Genomic DNA, 22,380 nt, shown 5'->3' with positions numbered 1-22,380 from the left:
AATATTTTTAAAAACGAAAATACGCATTTCATTTAAAAAAAAATCAATATGTTTTTATGAAAAATAATACTTAGCAAATACGTCATATGGTGCACGTAATACAAATAATTTCATAGCAATACATAAAGCGATTTCCTTACTTTTTTGAAAAAAAAAATTATCGTCATCGTTTTAAAAAGTTGTAAAGACAATTTAATTTTATAGAAAATATTTTTACTATTAAAAATTTAAATTTTAACTTTCTCACCGTTTACATGGTGTATTGTATAATGTATATACAAAAGCCTTTACAACTTAAGAGATGAAAATTCAACACAATGTATTGACCACCTCGAAATGCGATATATTTGACTCTGAAGCAACTTTCGAACAACTTTTAACAAGTGAAAACTTGAACCAGTGAAAATCTCTTTCTTGATATTTCAAAAATTCACGCCTAAGAATAAGTCCATTATAACAAGAAAGATTTATCACCCTAAAATAATTGTCATTTCGCGAGCTAAAATATTTAAAGTTATCAATGCGGATTAATGTGAGAAATTATTTAAAAGTGACATGATTGAAATGATAAGAGAAATTCTACGATGCATACATTTATTAAGAAAGTACAGTTAAAGTTGTCGTTTTCTTACGTTATTTCTGGAAAGTCACGTTCGCAAGACGTTAGCGTTAAATGTAACGGTAACTCTTAATAATAATATTATGCGAGAGAGGTATAATATTACATATGCATATTACGTATAAAGACGATAATTTGCCATTGGCGTTAAATTCATATTTGAATTTACTTCATTTATAGGAAATGTCCTGAAAAACTTTAATATATTTTAATAATAAATTAAGGATAATTTGATTAATGGTTAGCGAAGCTCTTGAATATTTAAATTAGTTATTTAATATTTTATATATTATAATTATTTATTATTATCTATGCAAATTCACCAATCATCCTCTATATTTCTTGGTTTGTATACATGTATAATTTATATAATGAATTATTAAATATATACAGTTTCCCGATAATATATTATTTTATAAAGAAAAAATACAAACATATGTTTTTTATCCATACATTCTAATAATTATATATTTTTTTTAATCTTATTAATATTAATTTTATTTAAAATTTAAAAATAATATTATATATTTTTTATATGTTGAACTTAAATTCATATAAAAAGTTTAGAACATAGTGGATTTTACTTACCCTGAATATATTATGCAATAATACTCTTACTTACACATGATATGATATGTAATACTCTTTACTAAAATAAGCGGTTTACTTTATTAATCCGTGTGTGTTCAAATTTGAAAATCGGTTTAAAATTGCATTTTTTGTCCATGAATATTTTAAAACGCCGACGAAAGTTTAATTAAAAAGCGTTGTTTAAAATAGCTTTTATATGAAAATTTATAATTTAATTTTTTTACATATATTTATTTTATTTTAAAAACTGAAGAACGTTTGACAACTTCGTCTTTTGCGTATTTAATGCCGATTTTATATTTGTATAAAAAATGTCTGTATTAAAAACATACATATATATATATTTTACACATTATCTTTTATACCTACGCACATGGACCGTTGCTTTGTTCAGCAATTTGCAAGTTGATAAAGCCCACACGCGAAACGCAACAATCAGCAAAAATTCAATACAAACGAACGCGTTTTTCGGTATAAAATTTAAACCGCAAAAAATACATACACGCATATTCGCATTTGTATAAATAACGTACAGGGTTCCTAGGAACAAATTGTATAAATTTAAATACAAAATTGGCTGGTGAAACACAAAGTAACAAATTTGATTAATATCCAATATAACATAAGCCGTTCCTCTAATAATTTAATTAGTTTATATACCATAATAGTAATATAAAATTAAATTAAACTGATATTTAATATAGAGTAATTTTAATAATTTTTAATTAACGCAGTGCTCATGACTTTCCAATAAACATATGTATGTGTTTATTGTATGTATAAAAAAAATTAGTTCATTTCAAGTAAATATTATAGTGCGCAATATTATAAAAAACGGCTGGAAACCTGATTAAAATACAGTATCTTTAAAAATGTTGTTTGCATCGATTACCTATCAAAAAGAATAAAAAAAATATGAAATAGAAAATTATATAACTAGCGATTCAGTATCATTTAAAATATTAATATTTTTATCGTTCCATGATATCTCTAATATATTATCGATTAAAACCTTTTTTGTGCACCTCTGTGTTTTTACAAGTGAATTCCACCTTGTTTTGATGTATAATAATAACATTAGTTCAATATTAAACTTTAATTTGATATAATTTTAAAGTATTATATTTTGCCAGAACCTTTTTTAAATCATTTTTTGAAAGGTTCATTTTCCAAAATAACATTTATTTTTAACTGCATTCGTAAGACAAAAATTTGGATGAAATTATTTTATTTACACTCTTCCAAAATTATTACGATTCCTGGGACTCGATGCATCTAAATCTCCATGTATTCCTGAGAATCCATTCCCAGGTCAACCCTAATTACCACCAGATGTCTGGGAAATAGTGACATCTAATCACATAATTAATTAAAAAATATTTTGTGTAATATATTTTAAATCAAATATAAATTCTGCTGCCATAGTTTGAACCTTACATATATATTATATTAAACAAATATAAAATTTAAGTAATGCATGAGTCACTGTGTACTTTTGAATTATCATTTCCCATTATAAAAGTACATTTCGGGTGGAAAAAAAGGGATTCGAACGTATTTAACGCATTTTCAGCGTAACAATGGCTGATACAAATCCCGGCGCTTAGGCGACGTTTCTCTTTCGCATTGCGTCCGTGTTTTTGTTGCTAATTCAATATTAAACGTATAAATTCAATGTAATGTAGCAGGTTTATGGTCGATTCGCACATACGACAGCGAAATATCGTTTTAACGCTGTTTGCGTTGTCCGCGGCGCGATAAAACGCAAGACATACAACACAGCTTACCCGAGGTACCTGGATTGCAAATTTTGAACTTCCATTCAATTAAAAACGTTTTTTATTTTGAATATTTGCATGTAAGCCATGGGCTTAAAGCTCACTGCGTAGAAGCTTTCGTTGCATTGCGTAAAAGCTCCATTTGTTGATGATAACAAATTGAAACATAAAACATGACTTTTATTAAATCATATTATAGACGGTCTATACTTAAAAGGTAAACTATAATTAAAAGACTAATTGCTTAACTCAAATATGTATTCATAAACATTAATATACATATTTATATATTAAGTAACTTAAATATATTTATTGTTTAGCTTAAATATGTTCAAGCTTCCTAAATAATTTATGCTAATTACAAATTTTCATTCTTCATAAAAAAACTAATAGCGAATTTAATATAAATAGACGCTTAACATTATTATTATGACCGAAATGATAATTTAAAAAATAATTAATAATAATATTATTTATCAAATTAAAATATTTTCTTACAAATGTGTTTAAAATTGACAGATTTCAACAAAAATTCAAACTAATAAACCACCTTCTAAAAATAAATATTGGTTTATGGATAAATAGAAATTGGTGTTGATGAGTAATTAAAAAGTATTATTATAAAATTCTCATCATAACTCACGAGCGATTTATAATTTAAATCAAATTGATTTTAACTAAATACTTATAATAAAGTGAGAAATTTAATTTCACTAAATAATATTTAAATTTGAGCCATTAAATTATTTCTTAACACAGCAAAGTGAATTATTAAACTAATATAAATATACTTTAAACATTAATATTTTTATATTATCAATTCAAATTAGATACTAGAGGCTGCCGTTAATCCACGGATTAAAATATTTTTAATAAAGCGTTTATACTGAAAAGAAACCCATTTTTATTTAACCTTTTTTTTAAATTGTTTTCTAAATACTTTATATAAAAAAAATTTAATTGCTTAAATTTAAACATAATGCTTGAAAATCCACACAACTTAAAATTTTATAAAATTAATAATTATGTATATAAAATTTGCTATGATATTATTTTTTCATAATATTGGGGCGTATAAAATTATTTATATTAACACAAGCCTAATAATAATGTTGAAATAGTGTTTTTTTAATATACGTTTACTGTATATTTTTGATTGGTTATTGTAAACTGTAAACAATTATTTAAAGAGCTTTTATAAGAATAATTGTCAATTTCTAAAAGCAATTTTATAATTCGAACGTATAACTTATAATAATATTATGAGGTACATATTAAAATATAAAATATAAGTTATTTAAAATAATTATTTATTTATTAATAATTAAAGCAATTGGTGTTTCGATGATTTTTCCTTGACAAAAAAAATGCTAAGAGGATCTGATAGGTGCTTTTTCCCGCTGGGTTGTAATTTCTCTCCATTTTTCATTTTCATCACCCTGCTGGTGCCATGGCTGAAAGTCTAAATAAATCACTGCATTATGAATTCACGTGATATAGAAGTGAATTATGATGAACAATTTCGTATCTGAGTTTTTCATTTTGCATGTAACTTTAAATGGACACACATACATTTTTGTGTCCCGTAGCGCATTACGCTCTCGCGGTCGTACATATGAGTGAAAAACACATTTGTCAAATTAAAAATCCCAAAAAAATATATAGTATTTTCTGAATTATATAGAGTGGTAAAATAATATACATTTTAAAGTATGCATTTATGAAATCAATATCAAACAAGTATTTATTTTTAACTCTAATTTTTATTGACGAATATGTTTTTAATCCTAGAAAAATTAAATGAAAAATTAATTGCTAATAAAATTGAGAATTCTGTAGCAATTTGTATAGATATCGATTAAGTTAGCTTCCTCTTATTTAAACCAAAAAATATGGATTAAACCGTATAAACCGAAACTTAATTTTTGTTAGTGTTAAAAGCTTGATAAGTTTGCCTTTATATGGAATGTTAAAATAATATATTTTTAATTAAAAATCTATCTAAGTCAGTGAAAGACTTTATTAATTATTAATTACACGATGAAATTAAATATATTTCAACACAAAGTAAATAAAATTATATTAGATTTATTATTAATAATTGTTTTATTTTTTGCGACGTTTCATTTCAATAACTCACATCACGAATATAATTAAATCAAATGTCACTCAGTCGGTGTTTATAGGAAATATGTTTCTACACTGTTTTCTTACTTGTGACATAGACATAAACGTATCAACCGAATATTGAAATTGATTTTCCATTTTTATTTCATGTTGACAGTTATCTACTGGATCAGGTGTTTTATCGCACAACGTGAACCTCAACATCGTAGTTCCAGAGGCTTTTATACTAGGATCAGGGGAGCATCACGTAGACACAGATAGTGTTATCAACCTCGTCTGCATCATTGAAAAGGTGAGTTGATTTATTTATACATATATTTTTTTTAGAACATTATTCTTTAAAAAAATACGTATAAGCACCATATCGTCTTTATGTGTATGTTAATATCGAATATACATATGTTGTTAAAATTGATCCGTAAAGAGTGTGTCTAAGAGCGTAAACTACGGGGAGCATTATAAATACTTAAATGTATTTAAGTAGCTGATTTTATTCTCGTCTAAAATTCACAAATAAATCACAAGGCTTGTCTTATTTGTTTTTTTATATTAATTTTTATTCGTTGAAGGAGAAGTAATAAATCCCGAGAAACATAGAAAAAAATAAGAGCGCGCGCAATCAGTTTGTTACATTGAAATTCTAAAGGAATTGCAAAAAACTGTCAGACGGTTGACAATAATTTTCTCGGCCTAAAACCTTTCTCGTAACTTTTTCCTTCGCACTTTTATAAGAAATTGCGGAAAAAAGTACTATTTAAAAGAATAACTTTGTGACGATTCATCTTTATGAAAGTGTGCTTAATCATACGATGCTATATACTAAATTATATATATTATAATAAGTTGTATGTCGTGTAATAAGCAATTTAGAAAATTACAATTCATCGTTCAACTTTATTTTTCAAAACCATTTTAATAAAAGTCGCTTACATATGCACAATTAATATGTATTTTACATTAAACTTTTTACAAAATCGTATTTAAATAATAACATCCCATAAATAAAAATCCAAATTATCGAAATAAGCAAAAAACTAAACTAAGCTAATTTCGAATTACTCAATGTATAAATATTGTTATTTTTAAGCATTTCACTGTTTTTACAAATTTTTATTGGACTAAAAAAAAAACATTAGCAAACCATAGTACACGAAGATATAAAAAAATGTATTTTTAACCCGACAGTGAATTTTAATAAATCATTTAATGTATGAGGAATATATCTGAATATTTTATCGGTTTTCTATTCGATAACCGAATTATAATAAAATAATAATAATTATTAATTAAAATTGTAGATTTAGCAATTAAGAGTTTCTCGATAATTCTCATAAACTGTTTTTTGTCTAAAATTTAATTAATGCAAATATTTTTTAATTATTTAGAATTCATTGAAATTTTTAAATCAAAAATAAACATCACCCACATCATAAATAAAATTTGAGCCTAATTTTCATGTAAATTATATTTTAATTATTACATATTGTTATTTTATGTAAAATCGAGGAAAATCATCATGATCGTTTAATAAACGTGCAGTAAATATTTTTTAGGCAAAATATTATCTTATAATATAATTAAAAATAAATTAATAATTTAATGATTATGTTTCAGAACTTTTTATTATTTTTTTCATTTTTCGCGTTCGTTTTTAATAAAAAAATAAATCTGATTTAATTCACATGCATAAATATTTACCGAAATTCTTGTTAAAAATCAGTAAAAAGGGTTTAAATAAAACATTTATGTACATATATACTGTAGTAATATAAACACACTCTATATTAAATATAATTTTTCATATGGGAAAATTTTTCATATGTATAAATCAATTTTTTACATTTTTGCTACTCATTATTCTACTTAGAACTGAAAAAAATGCGTGCAATATTTCTAGACATTTTTTTAATGGAAAACGGCAACATAAAATTATATTTTATCAAAAGTAATATTAATACTTTTTAACTTTTCATATAGCACAACAAACCATTATTTAGTTTTTCATTATTCAAAATTTAGGAGCATATATAATAATAGCATATTTATATACTTTTGAAATATTACACTACATAATATTAATTATATAATATATCATACAACAATCTGTCAATTTTAACAATGATGAAAAATTTAACAAAAACTATTTTTTTTATTTTATAATTAATTAAATTTCCGGAAAAATTATATTTTAAGTAAAAATATTGTCATTATTTAAATCCACATTTTAGCGGCGGTAGTAAATATTTGCCAAACGTTTATATTATAAAGTCAACAATAATTTTGAAATATAAATATTTACTTTTAAGAATTAGTAAAGAACATCTTTCCCTCTTCAACTTGCAGATCACGAAGCAAAAGTGAATAATCTGCGAAAATATTTCTCAAAAAATAATATTTTCCATCCCTTTACCGAAGGCAAATATTTTCTCTTGGGCGCGAAAGTAAAATTTACATTTAATATATTATATTCGTACATACGCAAAGAGCGTTTTCGAGGGTTGCGATATTTAAATATTGGAGGTCGAGGATTATACAAAGTTTCCATATTCGACACTAGCCGAATATGGATACTTTGGATGCGGACCTTTCTATTCGAAGCGCGATAACTGGCGACCACGAGGAGGCATGCATACAAATTCCTTTGCCACCCATACACAAAAGTATATATCGTATAAAAATATATATTCCGAGCCGTAAGCATATAGTATAAATGAAAGCTTACGTTTTTTTAACGTGACGGTCGATATGAGAAATCGTTGAATCGGCGGATATTGGATAGCGTGAGAATAAATGATAAGTGACGCGTTGAATGTTTGCCTAGGGCTTGAATGTAATAATATCGTGATTTATATAGCAATTTATTATTTAGGAACTGTTTTTGAAACAGATCTTATAAATTAATGATATTGCAATAATGAATATCTCATTAGATAAAATATAATACTTTTACATCTCTGCCACTGTTTTGCATAAAATAACGTCGCCGGAAACTTTACATTTAAAATTAGTTGGTTTGCATTTTTTTGTAATAAATCAATTCATAATGTAGCAAAAATTTTTTTTTTAATTCAACATGTTTGTGCTATGAAAAATTATATAATAATTTCTTAATAACCGAATAAAAGTTTTTAGTAAAAAAGAAAAGCCGGCGAAAATAAATTTATTACATTATAATTACAAACTTTCATCCCATCGCGCTTTCTAAAAACCTCGATTAACCCTTTTCGGAAATTGCGGTCTCAAGCTCTTGTCCTGAATTTCACGCTTCTCCTTTCTGCGGCTTAATTATAATGGTTTCAAAGCAAATTTGCACACATAATTTTTTTCAGCATGATTCTCACAACAATACCAATTAACGGTGCAATTAAATATCAATTATAACAAAAACAACATACGCATAAATAATATATAATTAAGAGAATTAACGTTTGATGAAAATAAAAATATACTATTATACATATTCTGTAATATAATTTAATTACATAAAATAATATAATATCTTGTGATTTTGTAAATAAAGAAAGGCCAAGAAATAAATGTAACATTTTATGAAAGAAAGTATACAATATTCTGTGATGGTTCATTTTTTTTATACATATATAGAATAAAACGTTTATTACTCTGAATAGACAGACGGTGGACGAATAAAGTACTGGAATGATATTCAAAAGAAATCTTGAGATCAAAGACGATGGATGGAAATATGAGATTAAAAAGCCACATTGATATTAAATTAATGAAATTGCTTTAGTATATATAATCATGAAAACATTGAATCTTGTTTTGCTCATATGTATAATAAAATTTGAGTTAGCATGATCATGACTAACTCTTAAAATATTTTTAGTTTTCATATAACAAATATTTTATCATATAATCTAGCTATTATAGCTTCATATACCTCCTTTTTTAGCTATGAATATCACATACTAGTTTTTTTAGTATAATAATAATATATTTTCGAGAACTTCGTTGTACGACCACTCGAAATACATTTTTTACAATTGACCCTCGCACATGTGCTCTAAATGATGTGACCTAAAAAAAGTTTCGTTCGAACATTTTTATAGTATATACATATCATATATAGTATATAGAAAATTGTATATTATGTATAAAAATACGAATTACGTTTATGCATTCAATTATGTATTAGTTTAAAAACATCTGTACTGAAAAAAAATAAAAAAAAATTGTATAAGTAATTATTAAAATACTTATTTTTTAATAAATAAATAAAAATGTAATAAAAATTTTTTTAATAATGTTTGGATCAAAATATAGTCTCACAGTTATGTTTGTCATAGTAAAGCAATTATCATGACTCAAAAAATTAATGGGTTGTTCTAATTTGAGTTGGGTTAAGTTATTTTAATAAATTAACTTAAAATTAGGGATTAACGAAGTAATTACTTAAATGTTAATTTTGCGTCTATTAGAAAATTTTATTAGTCAAAATTAGACAATATGCTCTCACACTCTTATATACAATTTTAATAGCCTAAGCCTTTGAAAAAAAGAAACGCTTTAGCTACATGATGTAAATTTAGTGCAGTATGTTACTAAATTACCTAAATTACTAAATAATAATTAGTAAATATTACCGATGTGTGAAAATAAATTAAAAACTATAAAAAAAATAATGTAACATAAAACACCCTTTTGCCTAAGATTTGCCCTAATCATTTCGCCTTACCTCTATTTGTCACTACAAATAACCTCTTATTAGTAAAGGTATATATGTAAGTATAACACAGCATATTTTAAGGGATATCCCACGTTATATATGATATTTTGTACGAGGGTTCACGAGGGAGGCTTTTGACGACTTGAATTACCGGTAATTAATATGCTTGTCGTTTTAGATTAAAGCAATAATTAAGATGTATGTTGTCTTCTTGATACAGAGCCCTACGCCACCGCAGTACGTGTTTTGGTATCATAACGACCGCATGATCAACTATGACACGGCCCGCGGAGGGATCACCGTCGAGACAGAGCCTGGACCCAAGAGTCAGTCCAGATTAACCATCAGAGGTGCCAAGGATACAGATTCTGGCAATTACACGTGCAGCGCCAGCAACACAGAGCCGGCGAGCATATACGTATTTGTCACTGAGGGTAAGTGTTTTAACATCAGCCTAATTTATCATACATATGTATATTCCTCTTTTAAGAAGAAACAAATAATAGCGTATACCCAATGCACTTAAAAATAAGTGTAAATTTAATAACTCTAAAAATTAACCAGACAAAAATACTATGATTTGATTTTTATATCTTATGCTCTTAGCAAACAATTTTTGTATCAAGATCTTAGGGACAGTTTATTTTCTTACAAATAAAAGTCAAAACAATAGTTATTTGTAGCACTTTTTCTTCAAAAGACTTTTTTTAGATTACTTGCTACTTTTGAAACGTGATATTTTTATAGCATTAGTATCACAACAAACACAAACCTATTTTAATGGCTGGAAATGTTTTTAATTTGCCACATTTTCTATTTATAGTATAATTTCTATTAACAAAATTAGTTAATGCTGATTTTTCTCAGCAATAAAATAAAAAATATGAGAAAAAGTAGAAAAACTAAAAAACAAAACACTGTACTTGACTATTTTATGGATTTACAGCTATTTTATACACACATTATACTTAATTAATTTTACCTCGACACACATCATATTCAACAACACACCATTAAGATATTGTTTGTAAAATATATTAATAAGAAATAAAATTCAATTATACAACTAATTAATATTAAACAAAACTACGTCAATACCTAAAATTAATCAAAATACTTATTTCTGTGATATCGACTTGATTGAAAAGTATATGATCAAATATGCTCGTTCACATACGACGACAAAATTCCATCAAAGCATTTAATATTGGTGACCGCCATCAAAATGTGGAACTCCCAAATTAAATTCCATCATTTCGCTCATACACACCCGCCCACCTCATAAATTTCCAAAACCTTCTCCAACAGTTAAAGACAGTGGTCTTGAACTTATGACACGTGGCCCAAATAAAAGAAAATGAACATTTTCAGTTAAGATGCGGTATAAAAAGTATTATGCCACTTATAGCCTATATCCAGGGATTTTTTAACAAAAAAATGTGTCGGAACTCACTTTTTCTCAAGCTTTTTACTGAAAAAAATATATTCAATATCATTTAAATTAAATTCCAAAGGTTTGTCCAATTCTCGTCTGACAAATTGTCTCGATTATTTTTTTAGTTTTGGTGTCTATGGCCAAATGAAATCTGAAAAACCACAGATCAACATTTTTTGAAGGATCGAAAAGTGGCAAAGGTGGGTCCGATGAGTTTGATTAACAAAAGTGCCGAAACTGTTTTTGTTATTGGGGTAATAATTAGATTCATTTGCGAAACCCCGCGTTTACATTTACTTGAAGAAACAGGAATAGAATTTATAGCATATATCAAACCCAATACTTTTTTCTGGATCCTTTTCGAGAATGTATTTGCAAAAACTTTGAATCATTTATTTTATTTAGTGATAGTCTGACTGACATGCATCTAATTTCCATCTTTCCAAATGGCAACCTAACATCAATATCTTCAGACAATATTTTTGGTCAAACTCAACATTTTTGCTAATTAGCATAATTTTTTCAATTGCCTCTTTCAGCGTGTAATTAAATGTTTTTAAATCAATAGGATCATTTTTTTTTAAATGTTTGTGATTTGAAATATATAGCAGCTACAGGACACTCATGATAGTTTGTTGATTGAAGAATACTAACCATTTCAATTTCATTTCTTGCGGATAAATTTCACTTTTAAGAGTATAGAATGATTAATTTTCCTATGGCACTTTATATACATTCACAATTTTTCGGTTATTACTTTTTTTTTGAGATAATGAGTTTAAGAAAAAAATTCAATCTTTTTTTATTTCATTTTATAAATATTTTTTAACGCTGCTTTGCGTGCAGCAAATTCTCTGTGATAGAATTTTTTTTTCGAAATGAGCTCAATTAAAGCTTTCTTTGTTTTCTGAAATAAGTGGTATTATTGTTCTCATTCTTTAAAAAAAATATTTCCATCTTCGTGTCAGTTCCAAAAGTTCCAACATTTTTCCAAAGCGTGCAGATTAGTTTTATTTGTGTATCATTTATTTTTTGAGAAAAAATCCGGCCAATTATTCCAGGTTCGGCCATGTTCCTCGAGATTAGCTAAAGATGATTCAGAATCATCATCTTGCACCAATATTTTCATACTTTCTATCGTCGTTTCTGTTATTGTTTTGGATTTTTTTTTGTGGAACTTTTTTGTGGAGTTGAATAGTAACTGTAATTTTCTTTAATTTTTAAACTTAAACTTTTACACTAAAAAATAAAGAAAATGAAAATAATGACATCACATTTTTGTAAAAATAAAGAAATAAATGTTTCGCAGATTGTCAATCGCTACGCACATGTATTTAGTAACAATTTATTTTGAAACACTATAAATACCGTAAAAATATGCCGCAACGCCGTTCCACTGCGTTACATGAAAAAAAAGCCCTTTAAAATATAGACTTCTTGAAATGGGCTGCTCACAATTTGTTGATAATACTTGAATTTACCATAACACATATTTTTGTTCGCTGAATTAAGACAGCCACACATCAAGCTGAAAAAATAGACTTATGAATATTTAAGTCCATACAAATATTATTAAATATTTATATATATTTTCAAATTAATATATTACTAATAAATATATCATTAAAAAACGCTCTCTTATATATTTTTTGTCTAGAAAAACATATTTTTCGTAGTCCTCTAAAGTTTTAATAATGTATTTTGTGCAATCAAACCTCAAGTGATGAACAAAATTTAAACATTAAATTACATGATGAAATATATTTTCAACGAAAGTTATTACATGTATTTTAATAATTAAATATAAAGGATTTATTAAAACTAAAAATTAAACATATGAGACTTTGTTACTATACTCAGTTATATAAATGAAATTTATATAACTGAATATAGTAACGATTTTAGTATTATTATTTCACTAGTATACATAGGTAATGAAAGCTTAAAAATATTTTCATACAAAAATAAATATCACAGTATACGGTTAGAGCAATAAGGCTTAAAATATTACACTTTGCTCCTAAAGCGTGTGACCCTCCATTTTTTCCGAAACTTATACCCACGACCCGCACGTGCCTCAAGTTTGGCCATCACTACTCCCAGAAAGCTCACGCTCGAACAACGCGTGTCCCTCATCTCTCAAATACATAATACGTATTACCCACGATAATAACACTTGAGTAATTCAAAATCGATTTTAGCTCGTTTGCATAGCGCTTGTTGAATTACCACTGGCCCGTTCGCGACTCTTCTGGGTCGCCGGGTCTTATTTGCCTTCTCTATCGAGAAACGGCTGCATTTATCTAAAACGCTTTAATGGCTAAGTTTCAAACTGTAGAGTGTGGGAGTGGAGGGTTCGACACCTGACCTTTTGGTGTATAAATTCGGTACTTGGGAGAACCCTAAAGTGACGTGAAGATAGCCGAAATTTGGCAATCGACTTATTTGGTAGCGCGATAAGATCTTAACCATGAACGTTACTATCATTAATATTGTGGGTCCCTTTGAATATATTACATAGATTTGGGCGTTAACCCTTTGACTCGATGGGTTGAATAAAGTGTTCTTATCCTTTGAATGTCTTAAGCCGATCGATTTTTATTTGTCTGATATCAATTTTTGTTAGTATTACTATATCAAACGATCCATAAAATTCTCTCGATCAAAAAAATCATGGTAATTTTTTTATTAATTATATTGACATATATTCAAGAAAAAACAGTATCATATTAGAGCGCTTTGTGATTAATTTAGCATCCACTTTATATTAATTCCCACAAAGAACTTAATTATCTAGCAATTTGGAATATTAAAAAAATGTGAATCATGATACGTAAAAATATATAAAAAAATAAAGTGAATTAATAAAAATTGAAATAGAAACGAATACACCTCAAGGTCTGATTATTTAATTGCCAGTTAAAATGTAAATCTTAATAGTGCAAATTAAATAAAATCTGGGATACTATAAGTTAATTACTAAAATAAACCAAAGTTTAAAGCAATGTAATTTAATAGTTATACTATAAGTTACAAAAATAATTGTATTAATTTAATATAAATATTATTTTAGAAATTTTTTGAGCTAAATTGTATTTTATACATCATGAGTGACAGCTTAGGGCGCAATTTTTATTTTTAAGAATCTGTTTCTATCTGCTAAATAAGGCTTATATGTATATTATTCGTGCCATTTTTTGTACTTATTTTAAAATGGTCTTATTAAATTTATTTAATTGGACTTGTGTGTTGATGCGCTTAATAAACATACATACATAATAATCTTTGGTGTACGTTAAAAATGTAAACGCTTTTATTAAATAATTGTTAATGTTCTTCTTAAGAGAGTCTGAAAGTTTCACGATGTGAAAATTAAATCTGCAAGTTAAAAAGAATTCTTGACATTGTCCTTCTTTAACGGTTGCGAAATTTATCCTTGACAAAAAAATAAAACGTATCACACTCCATGAAAAAATCACCATAAAAACATTTCACTTCAACATTTTCAGTATCATTGCTCGTTAACAGAGCTGTTATGCAAAATATTCCGTAACCGATTGTAACTCGTTACACGGCGAAAGTTTATCTCTCCCAGCAAATCTTTCCGCTTTAAAATTTGTTGCACGCGAACAACGCAAACGTAAAAGAAGAAGCGAAAACTTCAATAATTCATTCTGAATACATATAAAATTGTTTTTCTAGCATTTCCAATCGGAACTTTTTGCGATCCGCTCGGCGGCGAATTTGCGCTTTTCTCTAAATACGACCTCAATAAAAGCCGAGAAATTCGGTCATATCCACGTAACAATAATAAATTTCACTTCTTTCGGCTTATCTTCTCGTTATGAAGGCCCGTGGATAACATAAAACAACTTCGGCGCAATAAATATTATACTTGCGCCAGTGTTATCAACAAACTGAGAAAAAAGTGTTTCGATCGTAAAAAACGAATTCCGTGCGCCGAAACAACGACCGTACGAATAAATCGGATTCTTCAAAGGTTCGACGGTGGAGCAATAATAAAATCTTTATTTATCGCAAACTATTCATATAGGATTGCGAAAAATCCACTGTGTATCCATAAAGGGCACGTAGAACGCGAGTAAACGTTATCTTATTGAGAGGTCAAATGTACACATGAGAATAAAAAAGTGCTTGACCTATTTCAGGAAAACAATCACGCTGATATATTTATATATATTGATATACATATATTCTTTAGTTAGCTATATGGACAAAGAAAATGCAATCGGAAATGTATATTACATGAATAAAAAAAAACACAAAAAACCATGAATGATTTTGAATTAGTATTTATTAAATACTAGAATATTAAAAACTTTATTTATATGCTAATATTTAATATTTTTAAATGATAATTGTATCTATAGATATAATGTACGTCACAGTATTAAGTTAAATGGATGCAAAGTAGAAGTATTTGATACTATTTAGTACTTAGATGTAAATATATATTAGGTTATTATTTACTAAAATTTTTTGCAATTTTAAATAAACAAACATAAAAAGTAAATAGTATAAATTACCATTCCGAATCCGATGTTTACACGTAAATTGATATCCTATGTAAACCTCGGATTTATAATTGAATTTTTTTATAATAATACTCGAAACCATCATATTTGTTTGCAAGACTTTTTTGGTTTCACTTTTATTGTGTTGCTATTTAAGGCATTGTTTACCCAATTTCATTTTCTACATTCGTTTATAAGATGGATGGTGATATATTGCGTTTACATGTAAAAAAAGTATATGTGTGCAAAAGTCTACATTGTGTAATGGAAAATAAATATTGATACGTTAATGCATGGTATTAAAGGCTTTTGAACTTTGGTTTTGTCATAATTTAATTAAAATTCCCTTACCGCTTCAGCGAATCCCTTGGCCTAAATCAATTATAGAAAACATAGTTAAGGAAAACTATTACGAAAGTGTAATGATGTGGCAACGGCAGAGGACAATAAAAACAAATTTATAATCTTTTGATTTTATATCAGATCCAATTCAATATCTACCTTTAATATTATTAATAAAAAATATTATGAATTTATTAAATAAAAATTGAATAAATAGTTTAAATTGGTTAAATGTTATTCGTAACTAAAATAAATTTCGTTCATGAGATTTTAAATGTAAATAATAATAAATAGGTTTACCGAAAATTGCCAACCAATTTACATATTCATTATAAGCCATTTAATCAGTATCATAATATTAATTATTATAAGCTCATAATATTTTGAATTAGCTTTAATCCTTTAATTTTAACTGCACTGTATCTCTTTCGCTCTCTATACCTAAATTCTAACTAAATATTAAATTTCACATTTGTGTCATTTATATGAAAATTCCAATAGAGTTTTTAACGAAATTTTTATTTTGCATAATATTGTTTTCTTGCAATTCATTTATGGTAAGAATTTAATTACGTATAAATATAATAATATTCAAGTTAAGTTTTTTTATAAAAACGGAGTTTTGCAAATTTATTTAGCGAATTAGATCAAACGTCTTTATAATGTATATTTTTATTTGTATTTAAGCTAATATTTTTTAATATAAATTTTTGGTTTAGTTACAATGTCCTTGGAGTCAATAAATTTCGCCAAAATGTTTTTGGCATCATCATCAGATTTTTTTATATACACTTTTTTTCAACGTCAATTTTTATAAAATAAAATACCCAGCTTTTAGAAAAAAAAATAAAAGTTAAAACTGATTATTAATATATTTCCCAAAAAAATATTTATACCTGCTACTACTTCGTTAAGTCTTAAAATTAGATATTATCAATAATTTTATATACCATCCAATTTAGGTGGTAAAAAAATATTTTTTTATTACATTTGAAGAACAGCCTTTATTATTCTAATAGAATATATAATACCAATCTTAGTCATACTAGAGTGTACTTTTTAATAAAATAGGATAATAATAATAATAATTTAATTACTTTATTATTCGATGAAAACTAAATTTAATAATATAAATTCAAATTCTGGCCGTTATTGAAACAGACTAATTGATTCAACTAACCGCGCTGATAATTAGTTCCGGTTCCGTTTTAATAAAACGCTAACGGCCAACCCGATCCAAACCGCCATTTAAACTACCAAGTTTGTCTGAAAATTTACAATCGACCCAAAGGTGAGTTTCGATTCGATCGGTTACATACGGCGGCCAAAGCTGATCTTAGTGCTTTCGATATGCTCTAGTCTGGGGCGTAATCCGCTCAGCATCCGACCCGAAACAAAAACGTACAAATAGGTAAAAGGATATACAATACACATTGAAAGCTATATACGTATATAGCGTCATCCGGTAGCCGTCTTCTTGTAGCGCATGTGCTGCGATTCAAGATAAACCGAATTATATTCGACTAATGTCGATTCGGAGTTACGCGGCTTGCAGAGTTTAGCTGTAAATAAACAACGAAAGCTGCACGCGAGCAAGATTACGCGAATCAGTGTGTATATGTGTTTGTACTATACAAAGGGATGTTGTGTTTAATCCTTATTCGTTCGGGCACATCGCTCGAATATGTATAATGGACCTAGGTCGTAAATTATACAGTTGTGCAACTTCAGAGGCGAGCGCTTTTTCCGAGCTTCTAAAGCTCGCTGTGATATTTTTTTGTACGAGCTCGATTTTGATTAGAGCGCTATTTATTATGTTAGTTAAATAAATTGCGTCTTTAATAAGCTTTCAGACCAACTAAAATTAAATTTTCAAACCATCTAAAATGTAAGATATAATTGACTGAATTTTCGGAGAATGAAAATAAATATAATTTGTATTTAATTATGTCAAAGGTAAAGGCAATCCAATTGATAGTTTATTTAGTTGTATCATCTATTATTTCAGCTATTTGTAGGTTAGATAGAAAATTATAATGCATTGCAATATATTTGTGAGAATATTATTCATGATATAAAATATACCCTTATCGCACTACAGTCTGCAAACACAAAAAATATGAAATATAAAAATTAATCAAAATAAAACAACGTCAATCAATTATAAAACGTTAACATGCTGTACCACTGTCTCTTCAAAATTAACAGGATAGTAATTTAAATAGGAAATCTAGCGTTAAATACCTGAGTAAACACCTTGACTTCAAGCTTAAATTTATTAAGCAAATTTCGGAAACTTGAACCTTTAAGGGCTTGCCGCCTTTGCAGCTTTTAGAGGGATATTCAATAAAAACACAGTGCTAACCATAAAAAATTTAATTGTAATATAAACATACCTCTATTTTTCACTATTTTATTTTAAATAAAAAAAACTTAAGAAAATAGTTTTAAAATTTATAATAATATTAAGCTTATGACCCAAGTAATTACTAATAATTTTAAAGGGTAATAAAATTGTACAAATTTACTTTATAAATAAATATACTGAGCTGTACAAATTATTTGATAATTAAATTTATTTTATAAATATTTTTCCAATAATAAAACACATCTTTAATTTTGAAACTCAGGTTCGATATTTTTATAATTTATATTTTATTATTTTTAATTAATTAAAAGCAAACGGATAATTAATTTTATAAACCCAAAATTAAACGTTTAATTTTAAAGAGCCCACGGGCTGTTTGTATTTTTTTTATTAATAATTTCATTGTTATTGTTATTATATATACTTTTTTTTTTCTTTTTTACAAAAAAATAACATTTAAACCTTATTTTCCCCCTTTCACGATTTCGATCCATTGAAGCGCGATTTTTCTTTTTCTTTGTCTCCGAAAAAGCTTTATACATCGAGTCTAAAAAGTTGCGACCTGCTATACCGTTTCATCGGGGACTCTTTTATGCCAAACCCCTGATTTTATTTGTGCCTTGAAAAAGCTCCCAGAAAATGTATTTAAAAGTAATCAGTGCTTAAGGTGAAAAAATCAGCGGTTTACAATATTTAATTTCTGTTTTCCATTACAGGTGACAAAATGGCAGCCATATCCAGGAGAAACGTTACCACTACAACTGCCGGGGCAGATTCGTTAAGATGCAGCCTTACGTGGATCATCTTTGCATCAATAGCACTCAGCAAAATAGCTATAAATTTTCAATGAAATTCGCCCCGGTGAAACCGTTGATAATGAACATTTTATACAATTAGAACAATCGATAGTGTCTCTTTCTCTTTCTCTCTCATCGAGAGAAAATTTATTTGGGAACAATGTAGATTACATTTTTTCGTGCGTTTGAAGTGAAAAAATCAGAGAATAAATCAAACGACAATGAAATAATACGTGTACATATAAGTTATGTTCAATAAATAATAATAAAATATTTAATAGTTTAAAGTCAATAGTTAAATATATGCGTTGCATGAATAATAAACGTAACCTACAAGGTATACTAATGTGATGATGTTAAAATGATTCCATATGCTAAATAAAAATGAAAATAAAACACAATAAATATATACATAAATATATAATAAATAATATATTTATAAATAATTTAATTCATGTTATTTGTAAATAATGTAAATAAAAGATCATAAATAAGGTTGTTTATAAAATAACCACTATTTTATTTTTTTATTTTCAATTATTGTAATTAAATGATTAATATTTAGTTATAATATAGATTTAACACAAACATGTGTCCCATAATTCACTTATATAATAGTTTTTTTATCTGATAAACGATGGCACATAAATAATTTTATTTTAAAAGCACGGTCTTTTAAATGATGACTTTAATATTGCCAGCTCTTATTGGATTAACTTATATATAAATTCGAATATTTTTGCTCCTTTCTGTTTGATTATCTCATAAATGGGAGTTCTTAGTAAGAAATGTATGTACTGCTGAGCATCGTTTTAGTTCATGGCAAATCACCGAATACACTCCTTTTTCTGGAAACGTCTAAATTTGTGAGTTGATTGTACTTATCTCTATAAATACACTTTGTTTTCAGGATTTATTTATATACTTACAACAAAAATTAAAATTCTATGTATAGCTGTAAAGTGAGTTATGGGCCATATTGTATACATTTTTATTTTAAAATATATTTTAGAATATGAGAAATTTATTTAAAATGTTACGATGATAATCAAAATTCTTAAAAGATATACGTAGTGTTATAATATTATAAAATTTTAATTTTTTCAATAATTGTTTTTAATAAAAAAATATCTATTTATATAGATTTTGTTAATTTTATATTAAATACAAACATACAATAATTAATATTAGTCACACATCGCCAAATCAACAGCATACAATTGTTTTATATACATATAATGTAAAATATTTGTTTGTAAAATAAGATATATTCTATTTGTTGAAGCTCACTTAATGTATTAAATTAAGTTTACGATAGATTATACTGTATATACATGAATTTTTCAAAACGTACAAAGTTTAAATAAAAATTATATATAGTATTTTTAACAGTCGTTTTATTTCAGTCACACTCACAATTATTTGTACTGCATTATTATTTCTATGAAAAGTAAAGATTGAATGCCGTTTTACTGTAATCCAAAGATTTAAAAAAATCTAACTTTAAAGATGCTTACAGCTTGTTTTTACAATATTGTTTGATCTTGTTGAACACCTGTTCTTATGATTAGAAACAAAAGCAGAAAAGGTATTTTATATTTAACCATATGCATTTTTAGCAAAATTTTATATTCAACAAACTTCAACAACGAGTCATGGCAAATGACATATTTTTTATAAATAAAAGCAAATGTGCTTTGTCAAACTAATAATTTTTTGTGTCGTAAAGAGGTTTCCACCGAAGAGCAAACTGCTCATTATTTTTCTTACTACCAAGAAATTCTTTCAAACGCAATAAAAATATTAAAAAAATATTTAACTACATTATTGCAATAATGTAGTATAACATAAATTAACAGTATGATTTTTGAAATTGAAACATCTTCTCAATATAACTAGACAGTTTGTTTTTAATTAAAATTATTTACTTTTCTGCTACTATCTTTAATAAATCAAAAGCTTAAGAAGCGAGTTTAATTTTAACATATATATATATATATATATATATATATATATATATATATATATATATATATATATATATTTATACGATATATTGCTCGATTACAGTTGTTTAATAATTAATATCATGATAAATTTTAGTATCAGGTAAGAGTATAGTTCTGTCGTCTAACCACTAGACAGGACTCTCAAACCCCTATTATATTCAATGACGATCTTAAGGATAACCTCAACATCGTCCTTTATTGTAAAAAAACACAAGAACGTGATTAAAGGAATGCATATCTTTAAATTTACATTTTTCAACGCAATATCCAAAATTAACGGAGTCATGTGGTTGATAGAGTAAAATATTTTGTACTCAATTATCATTGTTTTAGTTACACACTTTCATATTAAGAAGTTTACGTCATGATTAATTACCAATTTAGAAAAAGGGTGAAATTAAACCGAAAATATTTTGCAGAGATATGTGCATTTAAATTAATATTTTCTTTCATAAAAATAATTATTTGTGAATTTACTTAAGGTAAATCTTCGGATTTTTTCTTTGGAAAAGTTTTCATGGCAGAGAGTTATTTATATGATGTTCACTGTTTTGAATAACGCCCGCTCGCTGCCGCTCGCTCGAACCTAATCTGTCCAACAGTGGTACACAAACAATTCGTTTCATGAAATAATTATTTTATATATTGCCTATTTAGGGTTGGTGAATCCGTTACCAATTAGACTCGGTTATCTAGTTAGAATGCTTATAATAATATTTACATATGTTGCTGCAGACAATTAATGGCGATGTGTTTTCTCCAAACGGGACTGGAAAAGCTGGCGCAGGGATGATGTCCATGGGTGATTCTCAGAGGTCTAGCACATGGCGTGGCAGCAAGTGTACAGCGGAAGTTGATCCCTCTCTGCTACGATGGTGCTCGGTATGGAGGAGTTCCTCTCAGAATGTGAGCGCCCATGACAGTATGCTTTCTGCGGGCGGCGAGCGTCTGCTGGTCTCCTCGAGTGGCTGCCGGTGACTCTGTGATTCGTGACTGCCTGACTGCCTTCTTCTCATCGGAGTCTGGGCTTATATATCCAGAGCTACAAGGCTTGTCGGCCAATCGCGATTATGCAGCGGTCATCCAGCAATT

General features: G+C 27.0%; 1 protein-coding gene across 1 annotated transcript in view; it reads left to right on the top strand.

The window, feature by feature from the left end:
- LOC148229575 (transmembrane and immunoglobulin domain-containing protein 1-like) overlaps positions 1 to 19,669 on the top strand; it is an 83,296-nt gene extending 63,627 nt beyond the window's left edge. The window contains exons 6-8 of the mRNA XM_088197008.1: positions 5,273 to 5,407; positions 10,023 to 10,236; positions 19,199 to 19,669. Of these exons, the coding sequence (XP_088053134.1) occupies positions 5,273 to 5,407; positions 10,023 to 10,236; positions 19,199 to 19,332 (483 nt within the window). The 3' untranslated portion in view covers positions 19,333 to 19,669. The remainder of the gene's footprint in view (positions 1 to 5,272; positions 5,408 to 10,022; positions 10,237 to 19,198) is intronic.
- The last annotated feature ends 2,711 nt before the right edge of the window (positions 19,670 to 22,380 follow it).

The sequence above is a fragment of the Plectrocnemia conspersa genome, unplaced genomic scaffold, assembly GCF_051122295.1.
Source record: "Plectrocnemia conspersa isolate PC_06_02 unplaced genomic scaffold, ASM5112229v1 ptg000011l, whole genome shotgun sequence".
Lineage (NCBI taxonomy): Eukaryota > Metazoa > Arthropoda > Insecta > Trichoptera > Polycentropodidae > Plectrocnemia > Plectrocnemia conspersa.
The sequence above is the reverse complement of the archived record's forward strand: the minus strand, read 5'-3'. Positions and strand labels throughout refer to the sequence as shown.